At 41.8% G+C, this 13722-nt stretch overlaps 1 protein-coding gene across 2 annotated transcripts; it reads left to right on the top strand.

The window, feature by feature from the left end:
* Nucleotides 1–96: 96 nt before the first annotated feature.
* Nucleotides 97–13436, top strand: rbm18 (RNA binding motif protein 18). Of its 2 annotated transcripts, none has more exons than XM_079364844.1 (6): nucleotides 97–309; nucleotides 994–1107; nucleotides 6561–6687; nucleotides 8413–8499; nucleotides 11175–11275; nucleotides 12558–13436. In XM_079364844.1, the coding sequence occupies exons 2-6, from the start codon at nucleotides 1001–1003 to the stop codon at nucleotides 12739–12741; spliced, it is 606 nt and encodes a 201-aa protein (XP_079220970.1). In that variant the 5' UTR covers nucleotides 97–309; nucleotides 994–1000; the 3' UTR covers nucleotides 12742–13436. The 2 variants fall into 2 exon arrangements, with proteins under 2 accessions (XP_079220970.1, XP_079220971.1); XM_079364845.1 differs by having other exon boundaries at nucleotides 99–309; nucleotides 8413–8493.
* Nucleotides 13437–13722: the final 286 nt, after the last annotated feature.

Below are 13722 nucleotides of genomic sequence, written 5' to 3'. Positions count from 1 at the left end.
CAAGTTTAAACAGACAGAGCTACATGACCGGACTCCCAGCGTTACATACGGGAGGTGCCAAATATTAAACCGAGCGCTGTGAAACAGCTGACCTCATCACTGTGCGCCTTTGTTGTGAGACGGTAACAAGACGACTGTTTATTAGCCTAGCAGCTAGCTTAGCCAGTCCGCTTCACTGGAGGAAATATAACCTCAGCCTGAAATGATTCGTTTTACGTTTTGACGTAGCTGAATCATGCAGAGAGTGGGATCCACGTGGTGCTAGGTCGCAGAAGTCAGCTGCTATCAAAAGGAGTTTAGATCGAGGAGGTAATAAGACATTATCAATGCTAACTATCAGCTAGCTGTCATGTTCTCCTGTTCAGTGGATTCAAATTCAAATTCACATCCCAGCTGAATTTATCACCACTCTGACTGAACAAAAGTGTTTAAAAACGACATAATAAATCGTTATTAGCAAAACTGAACAACTCAAGACTGGTGGTTAATCGATTAACTGTGGTGTGCTAAGCTAACGTAGTCAGTCCTTCTTCACAGTGTTTTCTGACTCTTTGATCAAAGTTATTATTGACCATCTTACTCGATTTACGGATTATCTCTACTGAAAAAACGTGATATTTGACCTGTATAAACAAGTAAGCGAAAGATAGACTGCTGTTTACAGTGTATGCACATGTACTGCAGCTAACACGTTTTTTAAATACACAGAGTCTTACTGTGCTGATCTAAAGGACTTGGATCACAATAGAAACAACAAACTACTCTACATATATTACACTGAACATCCAGTTATATAATATTATAAAGACAACAACACCGCTGCTATGAAATGTCTTAATTTATAATAAAATACTTAGATTTGATCGACATGGTCAAAGACTTCCCTAAATCTTTGTTGTTGAACTTCATCATCGAGACAAGTGACTGCAAAGATAAGACTGAAGTAAACAATGTTAACTTATAACTGTCCTCTCTGTCTTATTTCCCCTACAGAGCACACATGTCGTCTGCAGCAGGAACTGTGGAAAATGCCTCCATCATTTCAGAGAGTGCGGCCCATGATGGAAACAGATTATGGATAGGCAACATAGATCCCAAAATCACAGAGTGAGTAACAGACTTGTCCTTTTTTTAAGGGCGCTCATGTATACAGCGTTTTAACAGACTTTAAATCCTCAAAGCTTTGAAAATGTTTAAACAAGATCTTTACATTGGCCTCAGATCATAACAACACTACAAGTAAGATCATTTAATGTGTGTTCCCTACAATCAAAATTACAATTTTAAGGAGTTGAATTAATTTCAAAGAAAGAAATATATAGACATATAGTGTATATTTTACTACTAAGGAGCTCACTTAAAATTTGAACAAGCCAACTGAATGGAGAACAAGGCCTTTTTTTGAAATTGAGTGCAGGAACAGCTTCTAGTTTATGATTTCTACATTGCTGTATTTGTCCATGTTAGGAGCCAGAAGCATTGCTTTTTAACTTGCCTCATACCTCACAGAAAGGCAATGCATTGTGCGTGCGTGCATGCATGATTGATGAATTGTGTGTGCAGTGTGTGTATGTCGCAGGCTGAGACTGAGCAGACAGGGCTGGGTGTGTGAAAGAGAGGCAGCGAGGCGTGGAGACCTGCTGTGCTAAGGAGCAGCCATCATTCCTCACTCACCTGCCCTGTTTACTCTCTCTGTGTCAACGTGTGTGCGTGTGTGTGTGTGTGTGTGTTTAACTGCAAAGTTGATGTTTGGTTTGCAGCTGTTAGTGGTGCAGGCCTCGACACACAGAGGTGTCTGTGTGTTTTATTAGTTTGCCTTGCTTTACACAATATCAGATTGACATGCAAACGTCCTTCCTTTTGTTGCAGATGTGTAAAACTCCAACCCTGCACACAGAGAGCAGCACACGTGCATATATTGTGATGTAGAGACGGTACTTTTGGGGGGGTTGAGGTGTGTGTTTTTGTGCCTGTGGGGGCTGCTGGAGAATGTACGGGCCGCAGCTCTGGTGGGCGTCTAGACAGGCGTTTCCTTCCCCTCTCCCTGCTCTGCTCTGCTTCTCCTTAAATAGTCCACCACCTCACAGCATCTAGGGGAAAGCAGGAGAAATGCCCATGGCCCCTGGTGCTGATTGGGAAGATTAATTAGCTCCTGTGGCGCATACGTAGTGCCTCTCTCTGTCCTTCTGTTTGTAAGCCAAACCAAAACTCTGAAATGCAAGGTGCCGATAATGTGTGCATGAGTCTAAAAGACTCAACACAACAAACCTTTCTCAAATTTGGAAGTAAATTCATTTCTTTAATGATTTTTTTTCTCATTTTAGAAAAAAAAGGTTCATTCATAAATTCCTATGAATTCATCAATCATAAAGTATGAATATTGCATGTGTAGGCTCATTTGATGAGGAGAACTTTGATAGTAACAGTTCTGCTCTTGTTGGTTGATTTAATTAAACTATTAATTCCTCATTGGGCAATTGGTTTGGATATATATACGTACAGATAATAGACACTTAACATATTAAATAAGATCCTAGATGTAGTGTGCACTTATTTTAAGCCGGCCGATAGCGATGAAGTGATCTTCTTCAAATGATAATAAAATAAATTATTATGATAATAATGGCTTATTATGACATGGAAATGCGTAACTTTTCTTTTTTGTGTGTCCTCTGTGAAGTCCCAAACGAAGGTTCAAAGAAATCCTGTAAAGTTCACAGCTGCTCATGAACATGTTCAACAATCAATTCAAAGTGCAAGATTTTGAAAGATGAACTCTTTGATCAGTGAAGATAAAGGCATTGGCCTCTACTAAATAGTCATATTCTTCTCACATCTTGTCCATTGAAATGATCTTCCCAGAGGGAGAATTTGTTATAATATCGCGTCGGATTCTTTCATCTTTTCTTGCATGGTGCAGAGAGAAGAGGCCCCGTTACCACATGATCATCATCTATCACCACCTATTTATGTTTTTGGCTTCTAACAGAGAGAAATTTCAAAATCGAGGTTATCCATCACCCTCTGCCTCTTTGTGGTCGCTCTGGCTTTTGCACGTTTTAAGTTGCGTACCTGGATATTGTCAAGATTTGTATTAGAACTCAAAACCCAGAGCTCCCTGCAGGACATTTGCTTAGGAAATCTTAAAACAACCCCCCCCCCCCCCACACACACACACACACACACACACACACACACACACACACACACCCACACCCCTCTCTCTAAAGTTTTTCTCGTAGAACTGCACTTTTCGCCACCAAACTTTTTTTTTTTGTCCTATATTCTGAACTCTCCCCCCCCCCCCCCCCCTTTTCCTTCCTTCCCCTTCTTCGCTCTTGTCTCTCTCGTCCCCGGCTTCTCACCTCCTCATCTTCTTTTGGCAGCATCCCCTCTCTGAACTCTGCTCTCACTCTCCCCACTTTTCCCGTCCCTTCCCTCGGCCCTCCTCTCCTCCTCTTCCTCCGGCGGTTTTTACAGCCCCCAGGAGGAGCGGTCCATTGTGGCTCAGCTCTCCAGCATCCAAAAATGTTCTTAAAGTGTTGGCCATTGAAACTCTTAATATATAAACATACATGAACACAAACGTGCTGTATGCAATTATTTAAAAAAAAAAAAGTCATATGCAAAGAAGGTGAGAATGCATTAGTGTAATACGTTTTTTTTTTTGTTTTTTTTCTTCAAATACATCCTTTTTCTTTGCACATGCGCCTGCTTCAGAGAAGTCACTGTTACATGGGATCTTGCAGGGTGTTGTCTGGGAAAAGCAGAAATTGTCTTTGGCCTAAAGCCCTCCAGGGAGTCATACAATGGTGGAAGACATTTAGTACAACCTGTATCTGAGAGTCACACACACTTCACCCTCCATACCCCCCATTGAGTCCCATTTATACACATAATTGTACTTCTGCTGTGACACACACACACACACACACACACACACACACACAAACTGGGCCTGGATTAAAAATAACATGCATCCAAACAATTCAAGTCTGCAGCATTAATTCCTGTTGAGCATTCATCCAAAACACCTGGGGTCACAGTGAGGCCTGGACAGTCTCACAAGGTAAAGGCACAGAAACAAAAACACAGGAAGGTGTGTGTTGGTTTCTATTGTTTGTGCCTATTTAATTTTGTATTTTTTTTTTTTTTTTGTGTGTGATTACTTAATAGACTTTTTATATTAAAGACCTGTTGGTATGTTACGGAGGTGTGGAAGCATTTTGGCAGAGTAGCAGGAGGACGGGCAACTACACAAACGACACGACCGACATGATGCAGCGTTTTAATCGACAGCACAACGAGAAGCTCTGATTACCTCCCCTTGTTGAGAGAAAAAACAACATTAAAAGGCCGAACCACACTGCCAAACATTTGACTTATTTCTCTCTGTGAATGTAAAAAGGACTTTATATTCATGAAGGACTTTGGTTCATCTGTTTTACACCTTTGTCACCTTTAGGGCGGCAGTATTACGTCTTTTTGGGAACCGGAGGGTTGCCGGTTCAAGTCCCGATGGGGATCAAATATGGAAGTTGCCCGGTCACTTCTTGAGCACTGCACCCTTCCCTTGAGCAAGGCACCGAACTCCCAACCGCTCGGGTTGCGCTCCCTGCTTAGCAGTGTGTAGCAGATAAAAAAAAAAAGTGTATTAAAAAGCTCATGAGGAGATATTCAGCAGGTGAATCAAATAAGTAATCAAACACGTGTTTGAATGAACTGTGCAGAGAAGTAACGAGCGTATCACATCCCATCTTTTCTCTGATAGGCTGAAAATACTTCGCGAAACAACTTGAGAATTGAAAAGTAAATGCAGATATTTTTTTAAGCAGCAGTATCACAATGTAACGTATAATACATATAACATAAATATTTATATGCTGTACATTATGTATACAGCTCTGACGAGATGACGAGAAATAGCAATGCTCCAGTGACAGCAGAGTGTTCAGTGTTTGACAAAAGAACTGCCACACGTTTCATTCAACCAAATCTATTCTGTTGATGCTAAATATGTATTATATTGTTGTATCAATGTCTGCCTTTATTTAAGTAGACGTGTCAGAATTGACATGGATTCAGAGCATGTCTTCATATTACGTATAACTTGTCATCTGTCCTCTGACGTCCTGTTACTTGAATTTCCCTCGGGATCAATAAAGTATCTATCTATCTATCTATCTTAGAAATGATATATCACGTGCATCTTTTTCCATTCTTTTCTCGTAACTCTTGGTCATGTTTTTCCGAAGAGCAATCTATTGTTAAAAACAATCGCTGGTCAAAGCCCATCAAATGAAGGAAAATGCCTGATACAAACATTTATTCTGCACAAAACGAAATGGGTACGTCGACCATCTAAATCAGCCCCTCATTAACAGATGAGCCTCGAACACATTCAAACAGCACCTGAGCACAGGATGAAAGCATCGTATGCGGTATAGAGGTGACCCTGAAGTACCACAAGGAACATGTTTAGAGTAAGTCACAGACACGCCTGTGCATAGCTTTTTAATGACCACATATTTCTGTTGGTACGGAGTCCCATGCAGCTCTGCACAGCAAGTGGATGTTGTTTGTGTGGAGCGCTGTGCTCGGAGGGGTTGGGGGGGGGGGGTTGATACTTCCTCTTTTTTATTCCCTCATTGTCCTGCTACTGTATCCTCCGCATTGTCTCAGTGAGAGATTTACTGTCACCGCGCCGCTCGAGCTGCTGGCCCGCTGCTAAGAAGGTGTCACAGAGAGAAAGCTGTCCTTCTCATTAGCCACTCTTGACAGGTTCACAGACTGTTCATGGGCATTACTGAGTAGTGATCTGTGTGTGTGTGTGTGTGTGTGTGGACATGTACTTCACATGCATGTCCTTTTACATCTTGCTCCGTTGCTGTCCTCTGAATCTAACTCTGTGACTTGTGTTTTTTAACTTGGACTAACATCTCAACACTTTACTCTCTGCTGTTCTTCGTATCTAACTCTGTGATTGTATTCTAACTTGTACTAACGCTCTTGAACACTTATTCTTCTTTGACACTTTATTCTTTGTTGATTGGTTAAATGTTTTAGCATAGTTGCACTGTATTTATTTGTTGCTCTGTGTGCCCTTGAATTGCCCCCCGGAGACAAATAAAGTTTTTTGAATTTGAATTGGATGTAGGGTGTAATGTAGACGTCATTTGCACCTATCTTATCTTCTTTCAATTGACTTTTATCGCAAAGCGTTTTCATTTTCTTCCATACAATCACTCGACATGTTTTAGTCCCAGGTTGAAGTAGGCTGGTCAAATTAAACTGAATGAAATAACTCGGAGGTCCTGAATAAAACAACAAAGAAGTCATTTTTCTTTCTCATTAATGTCTCTTCTTTCATAATGCTCCATATGTCGTCCCTTCAATGCTTCCAATCGTATGCTTCATGTCTTTTGGTCTGTGATTAACATCATCATCTCTCTCTCTCTCTCTCTCTCTCTCTCTCTCTCTCTCTCTCTCTCTCTCTCTCTCTCTCTCTCTCTCTCTCTCTCTCTCTCTCTCTCTCTCTCTCTCTCTCTCTCTCTCTCTAGGTATCATCTGGTGAAGTTGTTGGAGAAGTTTGGTAATGTGAAACAGTTTGACTTCCTGTTTCATAAATCTGGGCCTTTGGAGGGTCAACCTCGAGGCTACTGCTTTGTAAACTTCAACACCAGAGAGGTACGTGCAACATGAAAAGTACGAGTACAGTTGTAGGAGAATTTGATTTTGAGCGTTGTCGGACACGTTAAAGGGATACTTCACCCTCGTTGAAACATGAATCTGTATTGTATGTAAGAAAATGTGAAATGAAATTTGAAGTTGGTGCTGAGAAAATGCAGAAAGTCTATTTTAGGCTCATGTGGACAAAAGACAACTCCCAGAATGCACAGCACTGCAGGCCTCGACTGATTCCGAGATTTCAGATGGAAATGGCATCTTAGAAGTTCCTGGCAGCAAAACGCTCTCTCTGTCTGTGTCCGCCCGGCTCGAGCCGGCTTGGGCCTCTCGTCCTCACCGCCGACAGGCAGGCCTCCTCCATCAGCCTCAACTGCTTAATCGACTAACCTAACAATTCATTTTTCAGTTATTGATTTTTTTTTTCAGATTACTTGATCACTGTAACTATTCACATAATATATTTTACAGCCATCCCGACACAGAGCTCCCGGATGTTTTCTCTTTATATGTTTGTTCACTGCTGTCGTACTCGTGTTGTACGCCAGATGATGACTTTTTGCATTGTCTGCTAACTACCTACATAACTAGAAGGGTTCAAAGTAAAACACTTTTTAGTGTTCCTGTCGTTTCTTCTCAGCTTCTTCCACGGAGCCTGTTAGCATAGCTTCCCAACAAGATGGCGGACGTTGCTTTAAGTCTCTGGCAGTGAGGTCCCACCCACTGATCTGTACACAAACATGAGGAACTTCGACGTAGTTTCACCCCCTCTAACCACAGCAGCCTCCGATGACCCAAAATGACCTCTCTTTTTTTTTTCTTTTCTCGTCATCAGAGTCTCCTTTTCAGACAAAAAACACAGAGCTATCCCCTCTCAGGGGAAAATGAGGGCGGGATGCATGACCATTTAAAGAGACTCCTTAAACTTAATGCAAATGAGTGAAGTATCCCTTTAAGTAGTGAGCTGTCTAGACATGTTCACTGTTACGTGTCTTTTTCAAAGAAGATGTGCATCAACTATTTAGTCAGTGAATTAATAAAATCAAACGGAAATCTAAGCCTCTCTGTAGTTGATTGTATATTAACTACTGGATCACACAGAAATATGCATTTAAAATATATATCAGAGTTCTTCATCAGCCTTCTTGGAGCAGTCAGGAGGACCTGCCTGTATGTGACTGAAGTGGACCGTGTTTCTAAAAAAAGCCCTTAAAGGAGCCGCTCAGCTCGCAGGTTCAGTGTTTGTTTTGGAGTGAGCCTGAGGGGATCGTGATAAGCATCTAGCTTCACAGCTAGTGTCTATCAGTCCTCCCAACAGAGTTCTACAGAGGAAGTGTGTGTTTATCTTCCACATTCACACAAATGTAGACACACACACATACACACTTCATTAATATTAGTTAGCTTGATTAGACAAAACTACATTTTCTCCCGTTGCCTTTCAGTCACATAACACACACATTTACACTCACTCAGTTACACACACACACACACACTCACACACACACACACACACACACACACTCACACACAGACATCTGTTACGGTCTGTCTGAGAGGCACAGCATCATCTTTTTTGTTTTTACCAGCTATCTTTTCTCAGGACTAATTATTTAATGACTCTTTTGCAATCATGAAGGCAGATTTTCAATCATTGTAAAAACATCTTTCCACCTCTGTGTGTGTGTGTGTGTGTGTGTGTGTGTGTGTGTGTGTGACTGTCTGCAGGAGGCAGAGAGGGCCATTCAGTGTTTAAACGGGAAGCTAGCTTTGTCCAAGAAGCTGGTGGTGCGCTGGGCGCACGCACAGGTGAGGGTACGTATCAATCTCCGTTTCATATTATAAACTCAAAATCTTCAACATCCTGATGGTTATTGCAGGAGTCAGTTTGCAGAGAGCAGTGAAATCCCAGCAGCACCTCGGCCTGTCTCTTAACAATAGACAGCCTGATGGCATTGGGTGAAAGGAAATCCTGTATAAAGACATATCACGCCCTACACACACACACACACACACACACACACACACACACACACACACACACACACACACACACACACACGTAGTAGAGCGAGGTCAAGGTCAATGCTGCTGCCTCTAAGACATGTTGTAGAATAAATCTGCTAACAGATTCCATCCAACTTGGCTTAATTCATCATTCCAACCAGAAATAGCCTTTGTTATTGATACCATCATAAACCCACAATTTAAGATGTTAAAGGAGCGATATGTACGATATCTACTGAATCACATGACAACATGACCTTACTGAAGCATCAGACTTTAGGGAAACTGGCTTTGTTGAAGTTTTGACTCCGGTTTTTTGTTTGGACCGGAGCAGGTCGGCGGTTTTAACTTACCCCATTAAGGCACTTTTGGATGCCCCTTGCTTTACCAGATATGAGACCAGTTATCACAGCAAACAAACAAGGTGTTGCAGCTATGGAAGCAGGCAAGCTCACTGGTTCAGATAACTGATTCTACCCGACTTAAAAAAAATAAAAAATAAAAAAGCCTCTGCATGTTTCTAAGTCGCTCCACGAGCAGAGATGTGGTAAACTTGGTCAACAATGAAGCTCCATGACATGGTAACCCATGTGCACATCACCTCCCGGGAGGAGGGAGCAGGGAGACTCAGCTCTATCTGTAATTTAGTGCTTTAGTGGTTAAGGTCAATTAACAAACAATTGACTGACAGCTGACTGGCTGCAGTATTCATTTCAAATGCTTTTTGTCAGAGTTACACATTGCTCCTTTAATATCCTAAATGTTCTGATAACAGTATATAGTTTGTGTCAACTCAGTTCCAAAAGGCTGTAACTACTTAACTCACAATGTCTGTCAGCACGTTCTGCAGCCCTTCCCTAACGCTCACCAGTGACCTCCGTTCATTTCTGCCGGGAATAAATTGATCCCTCCCCTTAAAAGCACTCATTCTCTTTTTCTCATGACGAACACGAAGGAGTGCTCATCAATTAAACATTACGCAGTAGCTTCTACGGCTCTGTGTGGGAGAACGGTGTGTTGTTGTGTGAGTGAAAGACAGGACCGGCGTCCGCCTCTTTCAATCTGACGGCGCGCTGTAAGGGGAGAAAACGGACGAGACGAGCGACGGTCACGAAACGTGCCCGTCAGCAGTCCGATCCAAAAACACCTCCACAACATAACGCCACCACTCTGATAACTCAACACTAGTTCCAACCCGTGCGCGACATTGCCAGGATAAGTGAGTCAGAAACAGCCGGCGTGGAAGCTGCTGTCTCACTTCCAGCCTTACATCTTGACTTTATTAGTTTGCTTTGAAGACGAGGAAACGATGCTGATGAACGTGTATTGAAATGTTCCCCCCCAAAAAACTCTCTTAACAAACACCCAGAACCTTCCAAATAATGTGTTTATCAATGGACTGGTTAGCCACAGTTGATCAAGTAAAGAAAAACTCACATTTTCACCAACCCTGTAATCAAATAAACTCATTGTAGACCCATAAATTAGCTAGAAATGCCGAGTATGGTTACATATTGAATAGTAATGCAAGCTGAGAATGTTTCAAATGCTTAATGGGGGTGGAGATCAAGCCAAGTTCCAGTGACATTTGAACATAACCTTCAATGTTATGTTACAGTTTCAGAATGGACTGATTGACTCCATGTACATCTACGTATATGCATTCCAGCAACATGCCTTTAGTAATAGCTGGAAGGGAAGGTCCCTGGCTGGTGGAGCGGCCATTGTTCTAGACCTATTCTTGGCTATACATGTTATTGATTTCTTGGCACAGTATGTGGGACCATGCGTGTTCTTTTGCACATCTATGTAACTTTTAACCAACTTGATTCAGTGCCACTCATATCACGCCGTCTTATCCCTGCGAGCAGCTGTAGCGCTGCATCCACACGCCGCGCTGTCTCATGCTATTCATGTGCTGTGTGTGACCTTTGGTTTTTGTTTTTGTCCTTTTTTTCCCCCCTCTCTCTCTTCCCTCACAGGTTTTCAAGAGTTCTGTGTTGGCTGGTGGAGATGTTTGGAAGGTGGTTTTTGAAAGGAATGAGTGCAGACGTTGGTTGTTGCTCCGCAGCTGATGTCTCAGGGGGCCTTAGGGGACAATAATGAGCTGGACACACAGACCGGCTCGGTTGCTGTCTGTTTGATCGTACACAAAGAAAACTCTTTGATTATGTTGGATGTTTGTGAGAGAAAACAGGAGTTTACACTCCAGAACACTGCTTTCAGTGTTTATTAAGAAGGTCGACTAGACATCTGGTTGTTATGTCTTTTTGTTGTTCTTATCTTCTGTCTTCCTCTTCTTGTCATGTTGTCCCATTCACTTTTAAATGCTCAATTTCTCCTGCTTCCTGGACTGTCTTGTGTTTTTTTTTTTTTGCTTCTACCTGTGTTTTTACCCCCTTGTCTCTCTCCGTCCGTCTGCCCATTCATGTTTCCATCACCATTTGTGTGGGTCATTTTGTTTTGGCCACATGTCTCATCAGAGGTTCGAAGGTTTCCGTAATGAGAAGACAATGCCCCCGAGCCTTGAACCTTCATGTAGCGGCGCTGCAGAGGAAGGAGCCGTAGCTGCCAACCACCTCAGGTTTGTCCCAAGCATACATCAGCACCACCTTTTGGATATTGAAACATATCTTTTACCGATGTGCATATTTGTTAGTCTGCGTTTCCTGCCCTGTCTTGCTATCGAGTCAGTCTTTTTCACACTCGTGAATGAGTGGACTTGTTAAATCTGAAACTGCGCCCTTTGGATTGTCGTAAGTATGCGAGTGTTTGTGCGATCCGAAAAATTTCAACGGTTTATGAAAGCTGAGACTCGCCGCTTTACAGCCTACCATATTGACATTTTTCGGATTGCACAAACTCACATAATTATGGCGATTCGAAGTCCACGACACTCAGTGTAAAAGGGTTAAACAGCTACCTTCTTGACGTCTATCATGTAAGCCTGCTAACCACTAGATCACTTATGAAATGTCAACAAGTTGTAAAGCCGTCTGTATGATTCTACTAAACTGCTTGTTGTACATTGAAACGGGGTCCTTCATCCCATTTGTTCTAACCCATCTTCCAAAGTTGAGTGTCAAACACTGGTACCCTTTAAAAATGACGGGAAGAAACCATTTACAAAATAATGTGTTTCGCTCGATCTGACTCCTTAATCAACTTTTAGTCTGTTCCTGCCTTGAAGCGTCCTCCATTGAACCCCATCTTCACACTAAAGTTTTGACACAAGGGCCTGTGGTCTTGTTGCCGTCACCACAAAGTTCCCCTGAGCAATACTGGACTGAAACTATTGTTCAAAATCCGCCTGTGTTGAATGGATAAAGTTCTATGAAAGCACACTCTTATAGTGACTGTTATTTCACTATAGGCCCTTTTGTGCTCCTAGTTTCAACTCGTACACGGACAGTCAAATGTGTGTAACAGCTTAGCTGCCAGAAATCCTCTCAGGAAAATATCCACACTTTAGTTTTAGAGTAAGCTTCAAATGCACTCTCACCACACCGCACAAGAAAGGAAATGAACACTTTCTACCCCTCGAGGCTTCCTCTCTCCTTACACACTCACGCCTTCCCTCAGTCACCTGCGCTGTAATCTTTACTCTACTTCTCTAACTTGCTTCTTCAAATCATGTTTTACCATTTAAATGCAATTTCTCATGCAGCACAACAGGTAATCTCTCTTTTCCCTTGCATCTGCACCCTCCTGTTACTTAAAGTGCTAATACCTCCTCTTCTTCTCCCTTCGGCCACAGCTGAGATCTGTCCATCACACCCTCAGCACCAACACTAGTATTTCCCCCTCAACCTCACCACTAATATCTCTTTTTTTTCCTTCTTCTTCTTCTTCTTCTTCTTCTTTAGTACGAGTGCAAAGATCCGCGCCATCGAGGCCAAGCTGCAGATGATGGATGAAAATCCAGACGATGACTACTCAGGCCCGTCAGCGTACGTTCATAACAAACCGCCGGAGAGGAAGCGCTGGGAGCCGTACTCTAAATCCCACCACAATAATCAGAGCAGACCCTTCCGCAAGTTTAGGAGATGACCCATCATTCTGGAGAATCCTCTCCCTCCCTCTCTACACACCTCATCTCCCACCTACACATAAACAGACTCTACTCTAGATGCTATAAAGACTATACACGTGCTGTATGGTAATAAACATTTTGAAGTTCTTCTTGATACTTTGAAACACAGGACTCTATTGGAGGCAATTGAAGCAATCATGGACCAGAATTTTTTTTTTTTTTTTTTTTTGATTTGCAGTTCTTGTTCAGCCGATCCACATGCTGGGCTGCCTAATGCCATGCAGGTTTAATCCCATATGAATCTTTCTGCTTCCTCACTTATGCAGAGATTTAATTCAAGGGGAATCCTTCAGCCAAGAGTCACACATGTCATTATAGCTTCTATAGTCTAAAGGATTTTCTGTTTTGGACATGGTTTTACTTTCTGTTTACGTAACATAAAGGGGAAATAGAGTGTTTTTCCAAGACTGAGACAAAGAGGAATTAAAACAGATGTATAACAGGTTGGTATTCATGGAGATATGACAATAAGCCACAAGCCTCTCAGTGACAACTATTGTAAGTTAATTTTTTTTTTTTTTTAAGTTTCTTTTTTTTGTCTCAGATCCAATTTTTGATATGACTCTGATCTTTTTACTGAATTAATGTGGTGTGAAGAGTTTTGTTATTTCCTTTGCCACAGTCTATTATTATTAAAGACAATTAAATATGACTATGAATCTTTTGCGTGTTGTTATATCACCTTATGTACTTTAATTGCAGGATTTAGATATATGCTTTTCCCTGAATCAAAATGTTAGTGTTTCATAGCACTTTTAAACTGTAGCAGCAGGATTTGCTGATAATGTTTGGTTTGAATAAGCCTCCCCCCCTCCATCCACACATGTGCCACTTGTATGTTTTATAACTTGTCATGCATCGATCCAAAGTTGCAAGCATTTAATTATTTTATCGACCTTTTGAATATACTGTTAAATTGATTGATTTTTCATTAAGGT

Source organism: Symphodus melops, assembly GCF_947650265.1.
Source record: "Symphodus melops genome assembly, chromosome: 16".
Classification (NCBI taxonomy): domain Eukaryota; kingdom Metazoa; phylum Chordata; class Actinopteri; order Labriformes; family Labridae; genus Symphodus; species Symphodus melops.
Note: the sequence above shows the minus strand (reverse complement) of the source record. Positions and strands in the feature narration are given on the sequence as shown.

Coding starts and splice junctions, on each gene's coding strand:
- rbm18 (XM_079364844.1), top strand. CDS start 1,001: ATGTCGTCTGCAGCAGGAACTGTGGAAAATGCCTCCATCATTTCAGAG. Junction 1,108..6,560: donor ATAGATCCCAAAATCACAGA/GTGAGTAACAGA, acceptor CTCTCTCTCTAG/GTATCATCTGGTGAAGTTGT. Junction 8,500..11,174: donor GGGCGCACGCACAGGTGAGG/GTACGTATCAAT, acceptor ATGTCTCATCAG/AGGTTCGAAGGTTTCCGTAA.